The sequence below is a fragment of the Danio rerio genome, chromosome 4, assembly GCF_052040795.2.
Source record: "Danio rerio strain M-AB ecotype USA chromosome 4, GRCz13ab, whole genome shotgun sequence".
NCBI classification, from domain to species: Eukaryota; Metazoa; Chordata; class Actinopteri; order Cypriniformes; family Danionidae; genus Danio; species Danio rerio.
The window spans coordinates 60,289,170-60,314,103 of record NC_141024.2 but is presented as its reverse complement, the minus strand read 5'-3'; the positions used below and the strand labels follow the sequence as shown (position 1 = coordinate 60,314,103).

Below are 24,934 nucleotides of genomic sequence, written 5' to 3'. Positions count from 1 at the left end.
GTTAAGAGTGTGTTGACAGTCTTACAGAAACCAGTAATGAGCTGCATGTGCTTTAAGAGAAATAAAGGACTCTAAACTCACATAAAGAACAAGTTCAGTGATAAATAAATAACTAAAACATTGCTAATATTAGCTCATGTCAATGTATTGACTGACCTTTACAAAAATAAAACCTCAATGTGAAGTTCAGAAATTGTTTCTTTTAACGAATGATAATATATCACAGTATAATAGTATAAGACTCACATAACTATTATATAAGTGAATGTAGTTGTGTGTATTGAGACATCAGTGTGGTTTGAGTCTTCACCAAGTACACAAAGACTTCAACCAAGCAACTCTGAGAAGCTTCTACAAAAACAACACACAACTGTTGCATTACCTTTTAACCAGGCTTGGGAAAAAAAATAATTGAAATGTGCTTCATATCAAAGTACCTCAACATAAGTGTATCAACATTAACTACAAAATGCAGCAGCCAAACTAAAAAATAAGCTTCAATAGTCAATAGTCCTATAAAACAACAGCAACAAAACAAATGATGATGGCTAAATTCAACTTATTTTCCCAATACATCATTATTTCTCTTTAAAACTGGAATGTAAAGCCGCTGAACTTCCCATCCCCCACTGTAATGTGTCTTGAGTATTCACTGCTCTCCACTGCTCATTTGCATCTTTATGCCAGCATTAATGGGGGCCAATTGAGTCTTATCCAATCACATTCCAGATCCAGTAGCTCAGCAGGGTTGTATATATTCCAGGTTCCTAACAGAGGCTTCATTAGCTTATTTAGCTAAAAGAGAACAACTTTTGAGGACAAACTACGATTGTTGACTTCTACATTGCGATTATTACCAAATACCTACAAAGAAAAGCCCACTGAGGCCATTTTTTCATCCCACTTCTTCATTGAGGACTGGAAACGTAAGTTGCACATGCTGAATTTACATTCAAATAATATCTGAATGCTAACATTATAAAATGTCAAATCTATACATGCGTGGATGCACTGTTCAACGTTGTATTTAGTCCAGCATACATGAAAAAAGTACAGAAACACAGACTTGTTCAGTTTGTATCTGATAAAAATTTTGAATCAAAGATTCCAGTTGTAGAGGAGGATTTTGAGATCAGGAAGTCCTGGAGTGTCTGTGAAATTAGACCCAAAGTTGAGCCCACAAAGTGCCAAAGAAGAGCTCATTTTAGACAAACCGGTGGAAGATAAACCAGAAGTCAGAATCCTGCGAGCTTATTTAAGCGATTATGCTTGTGGTTTTGAAGGTGATGTGATCAACATAGATTATTGTTATTGACTTGTTTGTAATGTACCACAAAGATACAAAGACGTGGTTACATCAGTAAATGCAAGTGAATAGGTTAAAGCTATGGAAGAAGAAATGCAACTGTTAAAAGAATGCAACTTTTGCTCTCACCAACCTACCTGAAGGCAAAGGTCTAGTGGGTAAATGGGTTTTTGCAAAAACAATGTATGTTGCCAAAGAGAACAATGATAAGTCTTGTCTCCAACTGCTAACATGACTAGTGTAAGAGTGTTAATGCAAAGAAAATCTGATTGTTCATGACATGGATGTAAAAGCAGCATATTTACATGCACCAATAGAGTGTGACAATTCATAGAAAAGCCAGAATGTTATGAGGTAAAATCGAAAAGAAAAGGTGTGAGAAATGTATCAATAAGTCATGACTACACTGTAAAAAATTGCTGTTAAAAAACGGTCAGATTCTACAGTAAAATAATGTTTTTTCACTAAAACAGTAATATTCTGTTAAAAACAGTGCTTTCTGGGTAACATTTTTGTTTTCGAGAAAGTAACCAACTGCAGAAAACTGTGAGCTAACAGAGTTCAGATTCGATGTTTTGAAGTCTGTGTTTGAAATCACGCTTTGTGTCCTTGTTCACTATTTCATACACTAGTTAACTAATATAGTTCACCTGACAGTTTTAATGAACACTAATGAGTGAATTCAGACACTGATGAACACCTGCTGTTAATAATCACAATTACTGAAGAAAATAAACAAGAAACACAAACAGTGACTTGAGTTACAACATTAAATAAACTCAAATAAAATAAAACAGCTTCAGTCTCAGCAGAGGATCATTAAACAACTCCACAAACAACAGCAGACACACACTTATTACTGACTGATTTGACTGCCATACAATTCTCATTGAGATCCAACAGAAATTAAGGTGTTTTTTGTGTCACCGTAATGGAGTGAGGGGCTGATTTAGTTGGGCTCTTCACCCTGAAACTTGTTTAATAAGACTTTCCAATTGCTGTAATACGGAGTTTACAAAATGTTTGAACTATAGCAATAAAGTTGGGAAGTCAATAAATATAGAAATCTATTTGTCTGAAATTAGTTCTGATAAATGTTTTGTTATAAATCTGGAAGAAGAGCCTCATGCAATAGATTTTATGCTTAGTTGCAGGTATTAATTTAATTAATGAGAAGTGGAAACAGAAAAGATACCTCCGTAATTACTTAACAGTTGAGAAATAACATACGTAAACAGTTCAGTTATGACAACTACACACTCAGACCTCATGAATCTGACCTTGTATCTCAACAATGGTAACATCTCAAATGTTTCATGCTGCAATGCATGCTGGGAGTGGCACTGTACAAATATCCCAGCATGCATTGCGGTATAAATAAATGTTGAATAATGGTCTAACAGTTTTCTTTATTTGTGTTTGATTCTGCTGTTGTTTATGTTTAGACTTTCAGTTGCCTGTTTGTGAGTTAAACTGTTAATTTTGTTGGTTGTCACCATTATTGAGGTTCATACGCTGATTATTGATGTCTCTTTGAGTGCAGTTTACACCATAGAGCAGTGTTGTTGTCCAAGATATTCTTAAAAACTTCCAGAAATCATTGCCATATATATATATACATATAATGTTAAACAATAGATTTAACATTGAATAGGAGCAGTAAATTTTATTATACTAAATGAGAACAGACTCTGCCATTTAATAGCAACATGAACATCACCAGATCTTATTTAGGTTTTTGGCTGACTTGCCACAACAAAGGAGCTTTTCAAACAAAGTTCTCAACAATTGCAGCAGCCAAGATATATAATGTTAAAAATGACAGGGCTAAGAGCCCAACTAAAGCAAACTCTGTTCTCCATGATGGTGACGTAAAACTTTAGTAGATGTTATACAAAAATACATGTATTAAGTAATAAGTGTAGCTGGTGATGATGTTTGTAGAGTTGTTTAATCATCCGCTGATCATTTAAATGATTTAATAATTTGTTGTTCTTCAGGTTATTTCATTATAAAGCTGTGACTAAAGTTTTGTATGTTCTGTTCTTGTTTTTTCCCTTCAGTATTTCTTCATTTGTTCATTGTTAATGCTCAATTATCATTTAATTAGTCAGTTAATTAATGAATTTACTTCAGCTTTGCTCCATGTTTCTTGAACACTCAGTAGTGTGGACACTTCAATAAAAACTGAAGTATTTGCTCTGGGGTTTAAAGGGTTAAAGGTGTGAGAGGTAAAATCACAGTGTAAAAATGTATTTTAACAGTAATATACTGTTAATTTACACTACGGAAATAGACTGTAAAAAAACAGTAGATTGCTGGCAACCACAGCTGCCAGTAGATTACTGTTAAATCAAGGAAAAAACAGTATTTTACTGTAAAACCTGAAGCTAATTTCTTCTGTGTGTCACCGTTGTGGAGGAGAGTAGAGCCAGTGTATGAGTTAAAGATGAACAATGAACTTCTGATGTTATTCTGCATGTTTCTCTATTTAAAGACAGCAGCTGTTTAGTTGCTGATGCAGTCAGAATCTCTCTGGTAATTCCAGATTTACATGTATGTGTGCTGTTGTGAAAAATAAGACATTAGAGTTAAACCGAACTTTTCTAATTAACTAAAATAAGTTATAATTATAAGTATGCTTCTGAGCATATATAGCACAATACTTCATAAACTCATTCAGCAGTTGACCAAGTTGAGGCAGTTGGTTTCAGTGAGCAAAATGAGTTCACTTGAGTATTGTGTAAATCAATGTAGTCCATGTATTTTTACAGCAACATACTGTAAAATAACAGTACATTGCTGGCAACTGCAGCTGCCAGTATTTTACTGTTTTTTTAACGGGACAATTTTTAACAGTGTAAGAAAAACAAAAAAGACTTTTATTTTGGTGTGGTGTGTGATGTCATAAGACTGTGCCGCTACCGCACTGTGATTCAACTGGAGAAAGGTTTGTGTCAAAGCTTTTGCACAGATAAAAAACTGATTGATTAAAGTTTCAGGTTTTTCATTCAACGATAAATGATGTACCTGCTGTTAACAATATAATTTTAACCTTTTATACAACGTTGTTCTATCTTAATCACAGTGATGAGGACTATTATTTGAATAAAGATAGGATAAACGTTATTTGTACACAAGAGGAAATTTGTCTCGTGCAAAAAAAAGTGCTACACATTGCTGTAAGCGGACAATAAAATAAAAAACAAACAAACAAAACAATTAGGAACATACCTGAATAAAGTTTGAATAAAGTTACACTAAAGTGTGTAATAAGTGTTTTAATGAAGGTTAAATTTATTAAATAGGCATAATGTCATTCTGTTTAAAGTAAACATCACTGTATATGAGAAATTGAGTACTAGTTTTAATCAGGTCATTTGTGGCTATTGTTTCTTGCTCAGACTTACTATTTTACCTGATTTTTTTGTTAATTACTCTCATATAAAGAAAGTGTTAAAGAGAAGTTATTTTGTTTCTGTTCATTGTTTTATTAATTTTAAACAGGACATTTTTTTTTGTTTTATTCATTTTAAACAGGATAAATTGTCCAAAAGCAGAGGAAAATTTCCTGCTGAAGCGACTGATCTCCACACTGTTGTAAAGATGGCGTTTATTAAAGAGGAGAGTGAAGATGTGAAGATTGAAGAAACATTCACAGTCAAACAGGAAGATCTGCAGGAACAAACAGGTTGATTTTCATTCTCAAACACCAAATCTGATCCTCATTCAGATATATTTTAATAATAAGAATACTAAATTAAATCCATTCTTGCAGCCCTGAGTGTGCTGCCTAGTTCTCCTAAATGCACATAAGCACTCATTGAAAGACAGGAATGAGTTTCTTTCGTCACTTGTTCTCGTGTCTTTTGTCATTCTTTTATGTGTTATTAGTTTCCCATTTTCTCTATCTTCTTAATGTTATTGCTTTTCTTGCTCTTTTACTGTTTGTAAAGCATACATGAGCACTGGCGCTATATAAAATAAATAAAAACAATAAATTAATAAAAGGTTTAACTGAGTTGACAATATAAAGATTTTAAAAAGTAACAGAAAAGTGTGTAATAATTGTATTACCGAAGGTTTAATTTATTTAATAGCATAATGTCATTACATTCTAACAATACATCACTATAAGAAATGGAATACTAGTTTTAATCAGGTCATTTGTGGCTATTGTTTCTTGCTCAGACTTACTTTGATTTCTTTTTGTTATTACTTTCATATAAAGAAACTGTTGAAGCAAGTGTTAAATAGAAGTTATTTTGTTTCTGTTTATTTATTTTAAACAGGACATTTTAATTGTTTTGTTCATTTTGCTTTTCTTGTTCTTCTAAGCATCCTTGAGCACTGGCGCTATATAAAAAAAGTTTAACTGAGCTGACGATATTTGACCTACAGTATTCCTAAGAAGATATCTGCTATTACAGTGATAGTGTTGGCTTAGTATTTTTCATTTGCATATGTCACGTTGATCACAATTCCCTTTTTTCTCAACTTCTTTCTGGGTTAAACTTGATTTTAGTAGATGTTACTAGTTCTCACAGAAAGTATCTGAGTTAGAATTACATCATTATTATACTCTTAATACTTAATTACCAGCTATTGTGTAAAAAGTGTGTCATATGGATGCCCCCAATTTTAAATATGCGGAATTAAATAAATACTAAAATAATTATTTTAAAACATTGTACAGTAATCTAAACTATATTTATGTTGTTGTGGGACGACGTGAGACAAAAGGAACAAATTATAGTGGAACTAAAACGTTTAGCATTGCACTGACTACAACTGGCCAACAAACTAGTCTAAAAATGACCTTTTCTGCTTAAGAAATGGATTACAGCATGCTGATGATATGCAAACATTTGAGTGTGAAGTTCGTCAGTATTGACCATATTTTTTGTGCACCAGCAGGCGCAGCCATTGAATTTTTGCGTTTGACACTTTTTTTAAAGAAATAATTTTTAGATCCTAAAATCATTGTTATGCTGCTTACGCAAGGGATGATAACTCCTTTCATGGTGTAGCCTGGTTTGGAAAAGTCAAGGTTTTAAAACCGCCAAAATTTAAGTCAGAATTATTAGCCCACACCCCCATTGATTTTTTTTTCTTTTTTAAATATTTGCCAAATTGTTTTTAACAGAGTAAGGAAATTTTCAGTTTTTTTAAACACCATTTTAAGGACAGAATTATTAGCCCCTTCTGAATTCTGTCTTCAACTGGATGCAAGTGTTTTTTTTTTTTTTTTTACATTTTAAGATAGTATCTCCAGCAGAAAAGATATCTAAAGATGTCATTTCAAATCGTAAAGCAATCTGTTTTTGAAACTAATGAAAACAACAGATGTCAATGATTCATTTGAATGATTTAGCCTGACATGATTACTGCTCCAAAATATAATAAATAAATATTTCTCGAAAGAAAATATTTTGTGCTTAAAGGGGAAAAAAAAGTGTTTGTTTTATACCTAGACATTTAAAAGAATATATTTTAGAGCAGTAATCACAATACTGTGAAAGCATGATATTTTTATTCAAGGTTATCATACGTCAGAATCTTATACTGCCCATGCCTAATGCTGCTTGATGTTGCAAAGTCATATTTTCTTATTTTATTATTTTTCTTTGTATGAATAAACATGAATACACTTGTTTGTAGAGCAAGTAGTGTGACCCTTTTTTTACCGTTATTCCTGGTCATTTCTCCAATAGGCAACTGAAGCACTAAAACAATAGCATGTGAGATCAGGGGCTGTTTCATGAAAGTGGTTTAGAAAAGTGGAGATTAAAGTTGAAAACCTGGCTTCAGTGAGCCGAACTAATCGTCCACACTTAAATTGGTTCCATAACAGAAATTCGAAAATCATTTGATGTAACTAATCTGAGTTCAGTCAAAATAATCCAGATAACTTGCTTGTGCACGTTACTGTCATGAAACCCTGAAGGTTGAGCACAGATGCATTGATTATGTTGTGTGCTACCATGGCAACTACTTAGTGTTATAGAACCAATTTAAGCCCCTAGGGGTTATAAAATAATCCTGGGTTTTCATTAACAGACGTTTCACATTGGCAAACCCTGGGTTAACATTATTATTTGTATATTTAAGATGCCACTGTCCCTGATTGGACAAACAGCAGGTAACCTTTTGAGATGGCATTTCTGCATCTTGGCAGGTATATAAAATGTCACGACGCAGGTCTTCAGCTAAGCTTCTTTGGCTTAGTCTCTTTATTCATCAAGGGTCGCCACAGCTGAATGAACTACCAACTTATCCAGCATATGTTTTAAACCAGCTTCAACTCAGTACTAGGAAATATTTGCATAAGTTATATACAATAATGCAAACTCACAAATAGAAGAGTAAATTATGCGCACTTGCTATGAACATGCAGGATTTGCTCCAATCGGGTTTTCCAAGCAAGTTTAAAATGTTTAAATCATGTGGAAGATACACATGAGGGAACTTAACACGAGTAATCCAGAGCGAGTGCATTTGATCAGTTGCATTTAAAGCCACAGGCGCAAAAAGAGCTTGGTTTTCCTCCAGACCACCAAAATTAAATATTCTCAAAGAAATATGATCTGATTTTGAGCCAAAACCTCAGACACATTCTGGGAACACCAAAGACTTATTTTCAAAAAAATAAAAAATAATAATATTAATAAGTTTTTCTTTAAAAAAAAAATAATAATAATAATAAAGGTTCATAATAGGAACCCTTTAAAGATATTTATGAAACAGAAATGAAAATAGCCTCACCATTTACTGTACCTCTTGTGGTTTTTAACCTTTATGGGGTTTGTTCATTCTGTTGAACACAAAAGAAGATATTGTGAAAACAAATGTTAGCTTTCTTTGTGTTCCAGAAGAAAGGAATTGTTTAAAAGCAAATGAGAGAGTAAATGGTATGGTCATTTATATTTGTGGGTGAAACATCCATTTCATGCTTATCGCTTTGAGTCTTCATACTAAAGTTAACTTCTTCTTTTTTTTTTTAAGACCTGATGTTGCTGAAAGAAAAGACTCATCAACAGAATGAAATGGAAGAGAAACAGCAAGACATGACGACTGATGAAAAACCCACACTGACGAAAAAGACTTTGTCATGTGGAAGACCTCGGAAATCCAAACTTAGGTGTAATTTCAGCTGTAAACAGTGTGGAAAAAGTTTCAGTCAGAAGCCAAAGCTTGATGTTCACATAAGAGATCACACTAGGGAGAAAGCTTATACTTGCAAACAGTGTGGAAAGAGCTTCTATAATACAAGAAACCTAACAGTGCACATGAGAATTCACACTGGAGAAAGGCCGTACACATGCCAACAGTGTGGGAAAAGCTTCCATAAAACAGGAAACTTAACAGTGCACATGCGAATTCACACTGGAGAGAGGCCATACACATGCCAACAGTGTGGGAAAAGCTTTCAAACTACAGGAAACTTAACAGTGCACATGAGAATTCACACTGGGGAGAAGCCTTACTCTTGCCCTCAGTGTGGAAAAAGTTATAGTCAAAATAGCAACCTTGAAGTCCACATGAGAACTCACAATGGAGGAAGAACTTTTGTTTGCACACAGTGTGGTAAAAGTTTTGTTAAAAAACAAAATCTTGACCTCCACATGAGGATTCACACTGGAGAGAAACCTTACACATGCACAGAGTGTGGTAAAAGTTTCCCATATAAAAGCACACTCAAACACCACATGATAGTTCACACCGGAGAGAAGCCGTTTGCATGTGCGCAGTGTGGAAAGAGCTTCACATATAATGCTAACCTCAGGAACCACATGAATGGTCACACTGGAACCATAGTGTTCACATGTGATCTGTGTGGAAAGAGTCTCACACACAAATACTCCATAAAGAACCACATGAAGACTCACTCAGGAGAGCGTTTTATATGCATTGAGTGTGGAAAGGGCTTTAAACATAAAAGAAGCCTCAGCAATCACATGGAGCTTCACAATGGAGAGCAGAGTCCTCAAAATTAAGGCCTTGTCCACACAAACATGAGTATATTCATAACAGCAGCCTTTTCATGTAGTTTGGCTGTTCATTGACGTGAGGTTTATTTATAAACTACTTTCGAGAGGATCACATGCTTATTATTGTCCACGGCTGGTTCCACATTAACCAACACATGATTCACCAATCAGACGATTCCTAACTCACTATTAATAACCAGAGTTTCTAACCTTAGTTATCTTTATCTTGAAGAATTCCCCTCCCACCCCTACTCCTCCTCCTTTCTAGAATGGGCAATACAGCAGCCCAGTGATTAGTATTGTTGCCTCACAGCAAGAATGTCACAGCAAGAAGAGCCCTCACTGAACTGGTTGATATTTGTGGAGAGTTTGCTTATTCTCCCCATGCTCACATGGGTTTTCCCCAGTTTCCTTCCACAGCCCAAAAACACGTAACCTAAGTAAACTGAACATTCTAAATTGGCACCGTAGTCAAGCTCTTAGAAGCCATATATCTCCCTTTAGCCATCTGGATATCTGTCATTAGAACAGAAACAAGTCGGGGGAGTTCATCAAGATCTACCTGAGCTCATACTCCTCTCTCACCCTGCTTACGAGAGGTAGCCCGGGGCTGGAGGATGATTGTTACGGTCCGTGGGAGTTTGTATTTTTGTGCCTTCTCCCTCTCTGTTTTGCTTATCTCCCTTCGCTCTCTTCGCATCTCCTCGACTGTCATTCGCTCTTTGTCTCGCCCTATCACCTTTTGTTCCGCTACTTTTTCTCTACTAGGTACCTGCTGATTGGATCCCGAGCCTGTCACTCCTCATTAGGGCGTTTCCTCGTGGACCAATTGGATTTCGTTCCACGGACTTTAAATTCGACCAGCCCGCCTTGTTTTTCAGAGTGCTATGTGTGTGCGTGTTGGTTTGTGTTCCCTTGCTGCTGTTCATAATGTATGCTTTGTTCTGTGTTTCTGAATAACTACATCGATGTAAATTAAGTCATGGTTAAAGAGTTTATCATTCCTTTTTGGGGAAAAGGGAATAGTTTACTAAGCCACTTCACATACATTTTGCCCGTAGGTAACTTCAATGTTCAGAAACACTAGGTAAGTGGGTGAGCGCCACATTTTGTATTTTTGCTTATTATTTCAGGGAGTTTAGGTGTTGCTTCGCAAACGCTGAAGATTTCAGTTTCTTTTTCACATTTTGATTTTTATTAGTAAGTTTAGAGGGGGATCTTGTGTTCTAGTTTAGGTGGCTTTTGGTTTTGTTTAGTTCTTTGCTTTGGCGCCACTCTAGTTCCTTTTTCCCCTATAACTTTTGATTGTATTTCTTCTTTTTTTCTTCTTCTTCTTCTTCTTCTTATTATTATTATATATACATTGTACAAAGCGCACACATGTAAGCCTCTCTTTTGTTGGCTTCATTTTTCTTCTCCTCATAAAAGGAATAAATGAATTGAATGTAAATTTTGGTGTCCTGGTGTATTTTCCATCCATCTACTCAGAAATAATTTAATATTATAAGTGTTACGTTTATTTTCCCCGGACAACTTAATTAAACCGTAACATTTAATGATTTCTCAAATTTCATCATATACTTCCTTTAAAATACTAGATAAAATATCTTTAAAAACAATATAAAATTCACTACCCAACCCATCTATTCCTGGACTTTTCTTTTTGTTCAATCCACTAATTGCTCTTTTTATTTCTTCTTCTCTTATCTCCTCGTCACATTCTCTTTTTTCCCCTTCTTCTACTCTTGATTTTATTAGATTTAGTAATTCCCCTTTTTCTTTTTCTTTTATTCCCTCTGTGCAAAACAATTTCTCATAATATGATCTTATTTCTTCCAAAATCTCCTCATGTTGTTCTACTATGTTCCCATTTTTGCTCCTTATTTCTCTAATCATTTCTGACTTCCCTCTTCTCTTCTCTAGATCAAAGAAAAATTTAGTGCACTTTTCCCCCTCTACTGTAAATTTTGCTTTGCTTCTTAATCTTGCACCTTCAAATTTCTCCTCCTCCATTTCTTTCAATCTTTCTTGCAGTTCTTTTATCTTTTGTATATTTTTTTCCATTCTCATTTTTCAATTCGTTTTCTAGTTTTTCTTTCAGCTCCTTTTCCTTATATTTTTTACAATTTTGTAATTGTCTACAATATTTTATCGTAAACTTTTTAACTAAATACTTCACATTCTCCCACCACATTCTTTTGTCTTCATTATAAATTTCATTCCCTTTTTCCTTTTGAATAATTTCCTTTACACTTAAAACATAGTCTTCATTCTTTAAAACCGCTGTGTTTAAAACCCATACCCCTGGCCCTCTTTTCACATTACTCCAGTCTAGCTTCATAAAAAGTGGCTTATGGTCACTCAGACTTGTTTCTTCATATTTAATCTTGTTTATAAACCCTTCAACATTTCTTGTGCATAAAATAAAATCTATTCTTGTTTGACAAAAAAAAATTCCCCACTATCTGTCTTCTTGAGTACTCTTTTGTCTGTTCATTCCTTTCTCTCCACACATCAATTAAATTAATTTCCTCCATCAATATTTTTAGTTCTTTTCTCCCCTTATCCGTTTTAAAAACCATTCCCTCAGCCATTTCTAATTTACTAAAAACAGTGTTAAAATCACCCATGATAATAACTCTTTCGTGTTTCTTCAAATAATCTCTAAGTACATTAAAATACTCTTTCTTTTTGTTCTCCTCTGTTGGGGCGTGAACATTCACCATAATTACTTTTTTCTTTTCATACTCCATTTCACATATCATACACTTCCCCTCTTTGTCATTATAGATTGTTTTACATAAAACCCCACTGTTTTCTTTTAATAAAATTGCAACTCCTCTCCCTAGTCTCCCATCCCCATTATTGTATAACATTTCCCCACTCCACCTTTTTCTTATTTCGTTCATACATTCTTCCCTCCAGTTTGTCTCTTGTAGTAAAATCACATCTTCTCGTTTACACATTTCTTTCACTTTTTCAAATTTCCTGATGTCTAAAAGCCCTCTTGCATTAAAAGACACAATTCCTAAAACCATAAAAAATATAAAAACATTCATAAAAGACATAAAAAACATTCATAAAAAACATCATCTCAGTCCATATCTTCCAAGCCATTTAGCAACTCATACTTATTTGCGCATTCTATTTCTTCATCTTTTAGCAGTTTTTTTCTTGCAGTCTCTAAATTAGGCTTTATCTTTAACGATCTTCTTCTTTTTGCTGATTTCCCCTGTGTCTCTTTGTTTCCATCGTTTTGTAAATGTCCCTCTAAATCGGCTTGCTCGTCAATACTTTGGCCTTTTGTCTCCTCTGTGTCCAATGCCTTTTGAAAACTGTCTGTCATGTCCATTTGTGTCCAAAATGTGTCTTCCTGTTGTCCTTGATTTAAGTCTTTATTATTCGAATCTCTCAATTCTGCTGCTTCCAAAACACTCTTTAAACTGTCAGTCATATCCATTTGTGTCCATGTTGTCCCTTCCTGTTCCGTGACTCTGTCTATTCCATTAGTCTCATTCTCTTGTAGTTTTTCACTTTCAGATTCTGTTCTTTTTTCTTGTGTTGTTGTTTTGTCCTCTGACTGGATATTGTCTCCTTCATACATCTGCCTGCCTACCTGCTGCTCTACCTCCTCCTCCTCTTCCCCCATCCAACCTTCACATTTATTTAAAACCTTATTACAATCCGGGCACTTCACAGCAGTGCAAAACTTTGCAAAGTGCCCCCTTTCCTCGCACTTATAGCACCTAAAATCAGGACAGTCTTTTACCACATGATCTGGGCTCATGCACAGCCTGCACGTTTTCACCTGATGACTGTGCATCACCCTAAAGTATTGTGGACCTTCTGCTGTCTCTATTCTTGTGCTGTACGGGAGGGACGCCACTTCTTTGGGGAATCTGGTTTTCACAAACCTCGTCCCATCTTCAATATTTGTGCCCGGATAAAACCTTCTTTTAATTTTTGAAATGGGACAAACTCCCCAATGATCCAATTTGTCTAAAATATCTTTATCAGCAACATAGACAGGCAGATGCATGAAGGAGACAACAAAATCACGGTTTTGTAGCCTCTTAACTGCACAGTTTATCCCTTTAATAGTCAATTCGTCCGTTAACTCATCAGCATCTTCCTCTCTTTCAAGTGTTACTTCATATTCCTTGTTGTGTTTTGGTCTTACGGCCAAAATCTTTCCATCCCCAATCCTCTCCGTCACTGCTTTTATTACATCCATTGCTCTCACCTCTGTTGCTTGTCCTATGTCCACTGTTACAGTTGCTTCTTTTAGATAAATCCTTTTCCTTGCTTCCTTCTCCGATTGGTTTGTTTTTCGTTGTCGTCTGTCCAGTCCATTGTCATTTGCCTTCTCAACTCCGTCCGCCATTGCCAGGTCTGTCACCGTAGATCCGTCCATTGCAAAAAAAAAACTAAATAAAAAACACTCCTCCCGAACAGCTCACGCTGCTGGGAGGACAAACTAAACAAACAAAAAAAGTTTAACAAAAATGTATTTAAGACAAAAACAAAAATAAACAAAGAAAATCTGGTGAGCCTCTCTCACCAACTGCAGCCAAACACTTCCTGGAATGTACCACTATCACACATGCACAGGGTGGTATGGCCGTAAGCGAGAGAGGCTGTCAAGAGTTGGCTATTTAAAACAGGCGCAGCACCAGGGAGCTCAGCTGGCATCGACACAGCAACGACAGAAACAATGCCCTTGAAGGCGAGAAAAAATAATGGCAGCGAAGCTGTGACATGGGGAGGTGTATCAGCTGCCAAATGAAGGACTTCGAAAAGCTTACAGCACCTGGTATTCCCAGGCGGTCTCCCATCCAAGTACTAACCAGGCCCGACCCTGCTTTACTTCCGAGTTCAGATGAGATCGGGCATTTCCTTTTTTTTTTTTTTTTTATTAAAAAAGCTTAAAAATAAAATATATCATATGTAAACATTTCATAAATCATATACAAAGATTAATCTGTACATTATGCATTGATACCAAATCATCATAAACATGACATTTCACATTCACTTATATCTAGCATATCAGACATCTTATTTTTTCCAATCAACTTAAAAATTAAGCATCAATCCCTTTTTGTGGTCTACCGTTATAAGCTCATTTTCATGAATAAAAGCTTCCTCAAAAACATCTTTTCTTAGATATTTCCACATTAAATACACATTCTTTCTAACTACACTTTTAAACATGACATTCACGTCTATTATTTTTGCTTCAAAATATGCCATATTCCTCCTTGCCCATATTGCATACCTTGCATGACTCAGAAAAAAATTACATAAATTTACATTTTTGTCTTTGCAATTTGTATTTTCTCCAAATAAGAACAGTTGTTTCCATTCATTTCCTTGTGCATTTTTTCCCCAATTGTCTTTTATCAGTTGTTTCAGTTTTTCATGAAAAAATCCCAGCTCCTTACATTCAAAGAAAATGTGCATCAGGGTCTCTGGATCAGACTTACATACATCACACTCCCTGTTTACATTTCTGTTTATTTGATGAATCACAACCTTTGTGTATATTCTATTATGCCGTAACTTAAAATCTAAATTTTCACAGTCTAAGCTGTTATATTTCACATTTAAATTTTTCCAAATTGTTTTAACATTTAAATTTGGGAACAATTTTGGCCACACATTTTCAGATGCAGGCAGTTTGATTTCCTTTTCCACAAATATTCCATATATAGTTTTTGTTATTACATCAGATAAACATATCTTTTTACCATTTTTGACAATAAACATTTCTGGCATTCCCCAATTTCCTGGTTTGGCACTTTCTCTCTCAATCATTTCAACCCATCTCTTTGGTAAGCTAACTCTGATGTTTTCACAAACAGAGTCTACTTGTGATGTTTTTATTTCATCATCCCACTCCACCACAGAGTCATAAATAGCTCTGTTTGGTAAAAAACCTTTGACAAATTCATATACCATGTCTTTTACTTGTCTTATTCCAGCTTTCATATACAGTCTATTATAAAACATCCTCCCTCTCATCTGTATCTTTGGATTCAGAAATACTGGCTGCTTATGTATTTGATTTATATTTTCACACTCATATCCCACTTCCATTACAAATTCAGACCAAGCACTGCATACTTCTTGATAAAATACAGGTATGTTTTCATACATTGGTTTCTTTAAAGACATGAAAACCCCTTCTTCTCCACATCCACTACTTTTACTCAAATATTCTCTCATGAAACCTTTCCACCCAAATTCCTCATTACCATAAAGAAGTTTTTTCATTATTTTCACTCTTAATGCTTTCTTTTTAACATTAAGATCAATCAGCTTTAAACCTCCTTCTGTGTAGTCTGCTATTAATGTTTTGTTGGATATTTTGACTCCTTTCCCTCCCCATATGAAATTATTCAGAACCTCTTTTATCTCATTTAAAACCCACACCGGTAAGTCAACTGCTCCTAAAATATAGTTACATTTAGTTAGAAGCAATGAATTCACAACTGTGATTTTGCCCTTTAGTCTTAATTCTCTTAATTTCCAGTATCCTAAAACTTTTTAAATTTTATTTAAGATACCCGTCCATGTGGCATTTGTTGCTTCTTTTGTATTCACTCCTATATTAACTCCGAGAATCACTGTTTGTTCTTTTGCAACTTTGAAAGGTATTTCACACCCACTCAACCCCACCCCACCTATACTCATTATTTCAGACTTTTCTATATTGATTTTAGCTCCTGATGCTTTCCCATATACTTCTATATGATTCATTATTCGTTTTATACTTCTCATGTCCCTTACTGTGTACGTTGTATCATCTGCGTACTGATGAATTAAACTCACACCACCATATGGTATTTGAATTCCTCTTATTTCCTTATCTTGCTTTACTAGTGTTGCCAGCGATTCTATAGATATTGAGTATAGCATCGCTGACAACGGACATCCCTGCCTCACTGATCTTTCCAATGGAAAGGTGTTTGTTAAAACTCCATTCACTTTTACACAACTTTTTGCATTTTTATACAACAGCTTTATCCAATTTAAAATCTTCTCTCCAAACCCATATCTTCTCATTGCTTGTTCCATGAAATTGTGTTCTACCCTGTCAAATGCTTTATTTAGGTCAATGCATAGCATTAATCCTCCTTCTCCATCTTTGTCCATGCTGCTCACAACATCTCTAATTGTGCATATTGTGTCAGTGATGTCCCTCCCTGGTATGCCATAAGCTTGATTAGGTGAAATTATGCTTCGCACTACTCTTTTTATTCTATTAGCTAAAATTTTTGTTAGAATCTTATAATCTGTGTTTAAAAGACTTAAAGGTCTATAATTTTCCAAATTTAGCGGACTGCCTTTATTCTTGTAAAGTATGGTGATTACTCCCAAACCTGTTGATTCTGGTATCTCTCCTCTTTCTTCCATATGTTTAAATAATTTCATCAGTATCGGTGTTAATATCTCTTCAAAAGTTTTATAAAACTCATGCGTTAACCCATCTGACCCTGGACTTTTATTCACTTTTGTTTCTTTTATTGCTTGTTTTATTTCTTCTATGTTTATATCTCCTTCACATGTCTCCCTTTCTTCATCACTTAACTTAACGTTTACAGTATTTAAAACTTTGTCCACATATTCCTGTTTTGTATTCTCTTTCTTAAAAAGTCTTTCATAAAATAATTGTACTGTTTCCAATATTTTTACATAATCTGTTATCTTTTCACCATTTTCATTTTTCAGTTCTGTAATGTAATTTTTCCTCTGCTTTCCCTTTTCCAAATTTAGAAAGTATTTTGTACACCTCTCCCCTTCAAGTGTATACTTTGCCCTGCTTCTCACTTTTGCACCTTCACATTTTTCTGTTTCATACATCTCCAATACCCCTTTTATCCTCAGAAAGTTTTCTTTTGTGTACTCAGGGTTGTTTTCTATTTTCTCTGCTTCTTTCTCTAAATTATTTCTCATGCTTTCCATCTCAATTTTTCTCTTAAAGTTCCTCTGTTTTGAATATCGTATACTTCTTATTTTTATTTTCTCTTTCAAATCCTCCCACCACTCGCATACATTATTTTCAAATAATGGATTTTCCATTTCATACCTTATACATCTTTCAATGCTCTCCCTATATGCCTCTTCTTTTAATAAACTTGCATTCAGGCACCACATCCCCCCACCCCTTGATTCTAAATTTAAACTCATCTTTACCATCATAGCAGCATGATCTCCTATTTCAATAAACTTATAACTTACATTTTTCACATACTGCAATATTTCCCTTTTTACTAAACATAAGTCTATACGACTTTGTTTTAAAACCCCTAATACTATTTGCCTTCTTGAGAATTCCCTCTTGAATGGGTTCTCCTCCCTCCAGGCATCCACCATGTTCTCACTTTGCATTAATTCATTTAAGTATCTTCTGGATGCATCTGATTTAAAATTAATACTTTTTGACACATCAAGCCTTGTGCACCAAACATTAAAATCTCCAACTACTATGCAGTTGCCTGTGCACAGTGGTTTCATTGTTTTAAAAACCTCTTTTCTTTCAGTTTCTATGTTAGGAGCATATAAATTAAGCAATCTAAAGGATTCATTGTAATACATGAAGTCTATTCCCAACAATCTACCATTACCATCGTTATGTATTTGCTTTACATTATGTATTCCTCCCTTTTTAAGCAAAATCGCCACACCGCATGCTCTCTGACTTCCATGATTTACATAAATCTCTTCTCCCCAAACTTTTTTTATATCACTCATTTTATCATTTGACCAATGTGTTTCTTGCAAACAAATTACATCTGTTTTGAACTTTCTAATCACCCTCTCAAACTTTTCCATTTCTCTTAGTCCATTGCAGTTCAAACAGGCAATTTTCAGCAAGTCACACATTGCATATAGTATAAAAAAGAGGAGAACCCACATTTGAAACTGTCTTCAGATCTTACTTTTTTGTAGTCTCTTCTTCAGTGCCTTTCATTTTCCTTTTCAGCATCTTGATATTTCCGGCACTCATGTCCATTTCCTCCTCCAATTGTATCAGTGGTGTCTCTAAAATTCTTGTCATGAAGTCTCTTCCCCTTTGATTTTCCTTGTGCTCCTTCCCATCTTGGTTCGCTTTTTCTTGACCTCCTTTCTTACCATTCCCTCCTCCTTCAATTAATAATTCCTCTTCCTCTTGAAACACTTGCTTTTGCGGGAATTTTCCCATGGCATCTTGTGAGTCATCCATCGGCTCTTGTACTTCTTCTCCAGCCCTTCGTTCTACCATTATATCTTCTTCATTCTGTTCATCTTCTTCATCTTTTTCCTTTCCTGTTATTGCCTCCTCCACACTTTCATATAGATCCAGAGAGCTTCCCATGATTTCTTCCTCTGGAATTCCGCATACACACATTGCAGTGACCATCTTACACAACTTGCATTTTCCTTTGTCACATTCGCGCACATAATGACCCTGAATGCCACATTTATAACACTTAAAGTTAGGGCAGTCTCTTACAATGTGTCCTGGTTGGATACAGACTCTGCAGACTTTCACCTGTCTGTCATGTATGACCCTAAAATGTTCTGTTCCTGTCAGCGTCTCAAACTTTGTTGAGTATGGTAGCGATTTCACAGTATCCGTGAACTTAACTTTTAGAAATCGTGTTCCATCTGCAATATTCGTTCCTGGCAACATTCTCCTTTTGACAGGTGAAGCTGCTTTCACTCCCCATTCAGTTAGTTTTCCAATTATTTCCTCATCTTCAATGTATGTTGGCAGATTCAGAAAAGAGACCACCATCTCATTGTTGTTTATTTCCTTTACCATTATCCGGCTGTTTTTTACCTTCAGCCCATCCAGTATTTTTTCTTTCCCTTCCTCTTCATTCATAGTTAATTCATACTCTTTTGGGTTCTTATATCTGCATCCAATTACAACACCACAATCTTCTCTCACTTTCTTCAAAAGCTCCATCATTGTAATTTTATCTTCTCCCACAATTTCAACCAATACTGTTAGCTTTTTCTGAAAAACACGTCTTCCTTGGCCATCATCTCCATCCAAGCTTACAATCTGCTCACCTCTTTGTTTTTCCATCTTAATGCTGTTTAGCCGTTGTCTTTAGCAGTCCAGTAGACAAACAAAAATAAAGATTCCCCAAACAGCAAAAATGCTGAGTGGGGAGTGATAAACTCCAACTAAAAACCTTCTTGATCCTCTTTTGGTCTTCTTAAAGAAAAAACAATCCAAAAACTAGAAAGAAAAAAAAAGCTTTCAAAACAATAAGTGTTCTCACACTACTTCTTCTACCAATCTTCACACTTCCTTCCTTGCTCAATAGGGCCTCAGGCATTTCCAGGGTGGTATGGCCGTAAGCGAAAGAGGCCGTCAAGAGTTGGCTATTTAAATCAGGCGCAGCACCAGGGAGCGAGCGCAGCTCAGCTGGCATCGACACAGCACCGACAGAAACAATGCCCTTGAAGGCGAGAAAAAAAAATGGCAGCGAAGCTGTGACACGGGGAAGTCTATCAGCTGCCAAATGAAGGACTTCGAAAAGCTTACAGCACCTGGTATTCCCAGGCGGTCTCCCATCCAAGTACTAACCAGGCCCGACCCTGCTTTACTTCCGAATTCAGATGAGATCGGGAATTTCCAGGGTGGTATGGCCGTAAGCGAATGAGACCGTCAAGAGTTGGCTATTTAAATCAGGCGCAGCACCAGGGAGCGAGCGCAGCTCGGCTGGCATCGACACAGCAGCGACAGAAACAATGCCCTTGAAGGCGAGAAAAAACAAATGGCAGCGAAGCTGTGACACGGGGAAGTCTATCAGCTGCCAAATGAAGGACTTCGAAAAGCTTACAGCACCTGGTATTCCCAGGCGGTCTCCCATCCAAGTACTAACCAGGCCCGACCCTGCTTTACTTCCGAGTTCAGATGAGATCGGGCATTTCTTTTTTTTTTAAACATTTAAATACTTCACAAAATTTCACAAAACAATTACATTAAAATAAACATTCTTCATAAAATAACATCCTCTTTGGGCATTTTCCACTTTAAACTACTTAAAACATTAAACACTTCATCATTAAAAACATCATAAAAGCTTGGTAACATATCTTCTCCTTTAAAATACCAGTACATACTTTTTATGTATCTTTCCATTTTTCGTTTTAGTACATTCCACACATTTAAAACAACTTTTTCATGTTTTGCTACATTTCTTCTTTCCCACACACATTTTTTAATCATCATTATAAGAAGATTTACAAACTTTTTGTTTTTGTTTTCCATATTCCATCCGAACATCACCAGAGTATTCCATTCCAATTGATCTTCATCCCAGTCTTTTAATAAATCTTTTAGCATTTTTTGGCATTTCATGTAAAAACATTCTAATTCTTTACAGTATAAAAACAGGTGTAAAATTCCTTCATCTTCTTGAAAACAAACCTTACATGTTGCATTTGGTTCTCTCTGTATCTTTGTTAAAATGCACTCAGTAAAAATTGCCTTGTGTCTTATAAAATATTCAAAACATTCCAATCTTGTTTCTATTATTTTCCCTCTCATGTTTTTCCATATATTTTCCTACACTATTCAATCTTTGTACCCAAAAGTTATTTGCTATTGGTTCTTGAAATACACTATCTCTAAAATACACATAAAAGTCTTTCAGTAAACAATCTTTAAAATTACAAAGCTTTCCTTTTAAATAGACATGTATGATTTTTTCATTCCCACCTTCTTCCATATTTTCTATTCTTGTAATCCATTCTTTTGGTATGGCACCTTTGACCGTTTCAAGTTTGTTTTCTATTTCCTTTACACTGTATTCCTCTTTAGCTTCTTCCATTAAGTCTACTATATATTGCTTAGTTAAAAATCCCTTTTTGAATTCATAAAGAACATCCCTTATTCTTAAAATCCCCACATCCATCCATTTTTTTAAAAAATAGTTCCTTCCCTTCTTTTCAAATACTTTTATTTAAAAACAAAGGTTGATTTAGCAAGTTTTCTCTTCCCTTTACTTGGTAAAATACTCCGTCTAAAAATTTCCCCCATGCACTTAAAATTTCTTGATAAAACCCTGGTAACTTTTCCGTCATCCAGTTTTTAGTTTTTAACCAAAGAATGTCTTCTCCTAAGTTAAAATTGCCAACTTTGTTTAAAAAATATTTCATAACCTTTTTCCATTCTGTTGAGTTCCCCTCTTGTAAAAGCTTTTTAACTATTTTGACTCTAAGACAATTCTTCCTTTGTTTAATATCCATCAATCCTATCCCTCCTTCTTCTGCTGCTCCTATTATTCTATTGTGAGCAATTCTTGGGGGTTTCCCCTCCCATAAAAAATCTTGAACACACTTTTTCAATCTCGCTTCTATCCAACATGGCATTTCTGTTACATATAATTTATACCATAGCTTTGATGTCATTAAAACATTTAATATTAAGGCTTTACCCTTTAAGCAAAGTTCTCTCATCCTCCAAAAATTTTATCTTGATTCTATTCCTCCTATTAGATCATCCCACATCTTTTCTGTTGCTTTTCTTTCATTTTTACCAATTAAAATTCCTAAAATTTTCAGTTCTTCTACTTCTCTAAATTGGAAACAATCTGTTAAAATATCTGCTTTACCAAACCTCATATATTGTGTTTTATTTTCATTTATTTTGCTTCCTGTTCCCTTACAAAACTCCTGTACTTTTTTCATGGCTTCTTTTACACTCTTTTTCTCCTTCACTATTATTGTTGTATCATCAGCATACTGGTATATTTTTCCTTCATCCTCCTCTTCTTCTATTTTTATTCCTTTATTTTTAGTTTCTTGTTTTATTGCTAGCCCTAAAGGTTCTGCGACTAGGGAATATAATAGCGCTGAAAGAGGACATCCTTGTCTAATTGATCTTGTAATTTTAAAACAATCTGTTAAAAAACATTGCATTTTACTTTTGTTAAAGCCCCTTTATATAAAATTTTAATCCAATTAATAAAATTCTCTCCAAATCCAAATGTTTTGAGTACATCAAATAAGTATGTTCTACTCTGTCAAAAGCCTTTTCAAAATCTAAACTAATTAAATTCCCATTCATCTTCTTTTCTTGTAAATAATCTATTGTGCTTTTAATGCTCATTGTTACATGTGCAATATCTCTCCCTTTTATTGCATATGCTTGGTTTGATTTAATTAATTTAGGCATCACTTCCTTTAATCTATTTGCTAAAACTTTTGCTAAAATCTTTAAATCTGTATTCAACACTGTTATTGGTCTATAATTTTGTAATTCAGTTTTTGCTCCTTTTCTTTTATATATTAACTTCATTAATCCCATCCCCATTCTTTCATTCATCTCTTTACATTTAAAAATATCTTTAAAAACAATATAAAATTAATTTCATATTACATCTATACCTGGACTTTTCTTTTTATTTATTGATTTATTGCAATTTCAATCTCTTCTATTTCTCTGTCACATTCTTTGTTTTCATCTTTTTCTAGTTTTACTTTTATATAATTTAGAATCTTCCTTTCTTTTTCTTCATCAATACATTTTTATTTAAAAAGATCTACATAAAAATGTTTGATTTCTTCTAGTATTTCTGTTTCCTTTTGCAATTTTTAAATTTTTACTTTTAATTTCCTTTAGTATTCCTGCTTTAACTCTTTGCTTCTCCAAATCAAAAAAAAAAAAAAAGAATTTTGTGCATTTTTCCCCTTCTACTGTGTATTTAGATCTGCTCCTCAACATTGCCCCCTTATATTTGTCCTTTTCTAAATCTAGTAATTTTTTATTTAAAATGAAGGAATTCAATTTATTAGATTTTTAAAAATCTTTATTTTTCTTGTTTAATTCTTTTTTTTAAAAGATGTTTTAACTTCTTTTTCTGTATACTTTTTACATCTTTGTAGTACTGAACAATATTTGATTGTGTATTTTCTTATTTGATATTTTGCATTTTCCCCACCATATCCTTTTATCTTCATCATACATTCTATTTTATTTTCTTTCTCTATCAATTTTTTTATTTTTTTAAACATACTCTAAAATGGTTGTATTTAAAATCCAAGTCCCTGGTCCCCTTTGAACATTCTCCCATTCTATTTTAAATGTTAAAGCTTGTGATCACTAAAACTGTTTTCCTTATATTTCAGATTTTCTATAAAATTCTCAATATTCCTAGTACATAAAATAAAATCTATTCTTGTTTGACATAAAATTCCCCACTATTTTTGTCTCCTTGAAATTTTTTTTCTCTATTTCTCTCCCTCTATATAAATATATATACTCAGTTATTTTCTTTTAACTCATTTAGTTCCTTTCTTCCTATATCAGATTTAAAAACGATTCCATCTGCCATATTTTTGTTGGGTGGTTGCTAAGGTGTTGCTAAGGCGTTGCTAGGGGGTTGTTAAGCAGTTGATAGGCGGTTGCTAGGTGGTTGCTAAGGTGTTGCTATGTGAGATTACGGCATCCTAAGAAAACTGTTGTGAAGATCAGTATCCATGGCCCCCCAGTAGGGATACTGATTAACTGAGTAACATGAAAAGTGCATTTTGCAGAAAACAATTTGTGGTGCGTGTAAAAATGTGTTTCCTCATAGGAGATGGCCATAGGAGGTGGGTGCTTGGTTAAGTGAAGGGGGGGCCGTGTGGAAGAAAGGTGAGTAGGGAGGGTTAACTGTTGGGGAGGGTTAGTAATGGATGGAGGTGGGTGCTTAGTGAAGGGATGTAGAGGAGAAAAAGGTGGGGATACTGGAGGAGGGGAAAAGAGTAGGGAGAGGAAGAGCGTAAGGACTTGTAGAGAAAGACTGAGCAGAGATTTTATTCCTGTCCATGTTGCTGTTGATGATGTGAGAGTAGTTTTAATGCCACTGTTTTTGTAATGCTGCTGCTGTTATTGTTGATTTTTCGTAGTCAGATGATGGTAGTAGAATTGCTGATGGGTTGTAGAGGGATGTTGAATTTTAGAAGCTTGTAAAGGAGCTGGAGCAGTCCTGTCAACAGCTTTCATGGGAAAACGAAGATAAGGAAGTCATTTTTGCTAGGCTTCTTATAGAACAGCACCCAGGGCAATAGAGAGATAGACTGAGAAAATGGTTAGTGTTAGGGCATGTTCTGAGATAACATCGAACAGCACCCAGGGCAACAGAGAGATGGACTGAGAAAATGGTTAGTGGTAGGGCATGTTCTGAGATAACATCGAACAGCACCCAGGGAAACAGAGAGTGCATGGCACAAATAAAAGGCCTCCAGTGACCTTAGCAGGTACCAAACCCAGCTGGCATCATTAGCCTCCCAGCTCCATTTGGCCAAAACCCCATACTACCATAATAAAATTAACACCACTTCAGACATACGCAAACTATTTAGGACATTTAATACCCTGCTCTGTCCTCCTCCCCCAACTACTTATCAGCTGGCCTCCTTCTTTACACACAAACACTCAAATTTAAATCTCCATCAAACAACACTCTCTGAAGAAAAATTCATTCTCTTCCTTCACTTCATACTGGCACATTCCCAACCAGCTTTAAGCAGGTGTACCGAAGGCCAGCTAGTGAAGTGCTGTGCAGGTAAACCTCATTCCTCTGACCTATAAAGGTGCTCTAGTGACAGACACTAGAGGCCATGGTCTTTAGCCTACTTGTTAGAG

The 24,934-nt window shown here is 34.9% G+C and overlaps 3 protein-coding genes and 1 non-coding gene across 7 annotated transcripts in view; 1 reads left to right on the top strand and 3 right to left on the bottom strand.

Moving 5' to 3' along the window:
- LOC137491131 (uncharacterized) overlaps positions 1-10,747 on the top strand; it is a 246,740-nt gene extending 235,993 nt beyond the window's left edge. For 2 of the 4 annotated variants that reach the window (XM_087250143.1, XM_087250146.1), the window contains exon 3: positions 8,312-10,747. In XM_087250143.1, coding sequence (XP_087106269.1) covers positions 8,312-9,303 — 992 coding nt within the window. In that variant the 3' untranslated portion in view covers positions 9,304-10,747. Of the gene's footprint in view, positions 1-781; positions 927-4,813; positions 4,998-8,311 lie in introns of those variants that run through there. The other 2 variants (XM_087250144.1, XM_087250145.1) reach the window with 2 other exon arrangements.
- The window catches only part of LOC141381800 (uncharacterized), an 887,475-nt gene that overhangs the window by 319,737 nt on the left and 542,804 nt on the right, over positions 1-24,934 (bottom strand). The gene's annotated exons all lie outside the window — the stretch shown is intronic.
- LOC137489694 (uncharacterized) overlaps positions 1-24,934 on the bottom strand; it is a 247,946-nt gene that overhangs the window by 117,581 nt on the left and 105,431 nt on the right. The window lies entirely within an intron of this gene.
- LOC137493719 (5S ribosomal RNA) lies at positions 19,837-19,955 on the bottom strand. The gene has a single exon (XR_015489060.1). It is a non-coding gene; the product is annotated as a 5S ribosomal RNA (ribosomal RNA).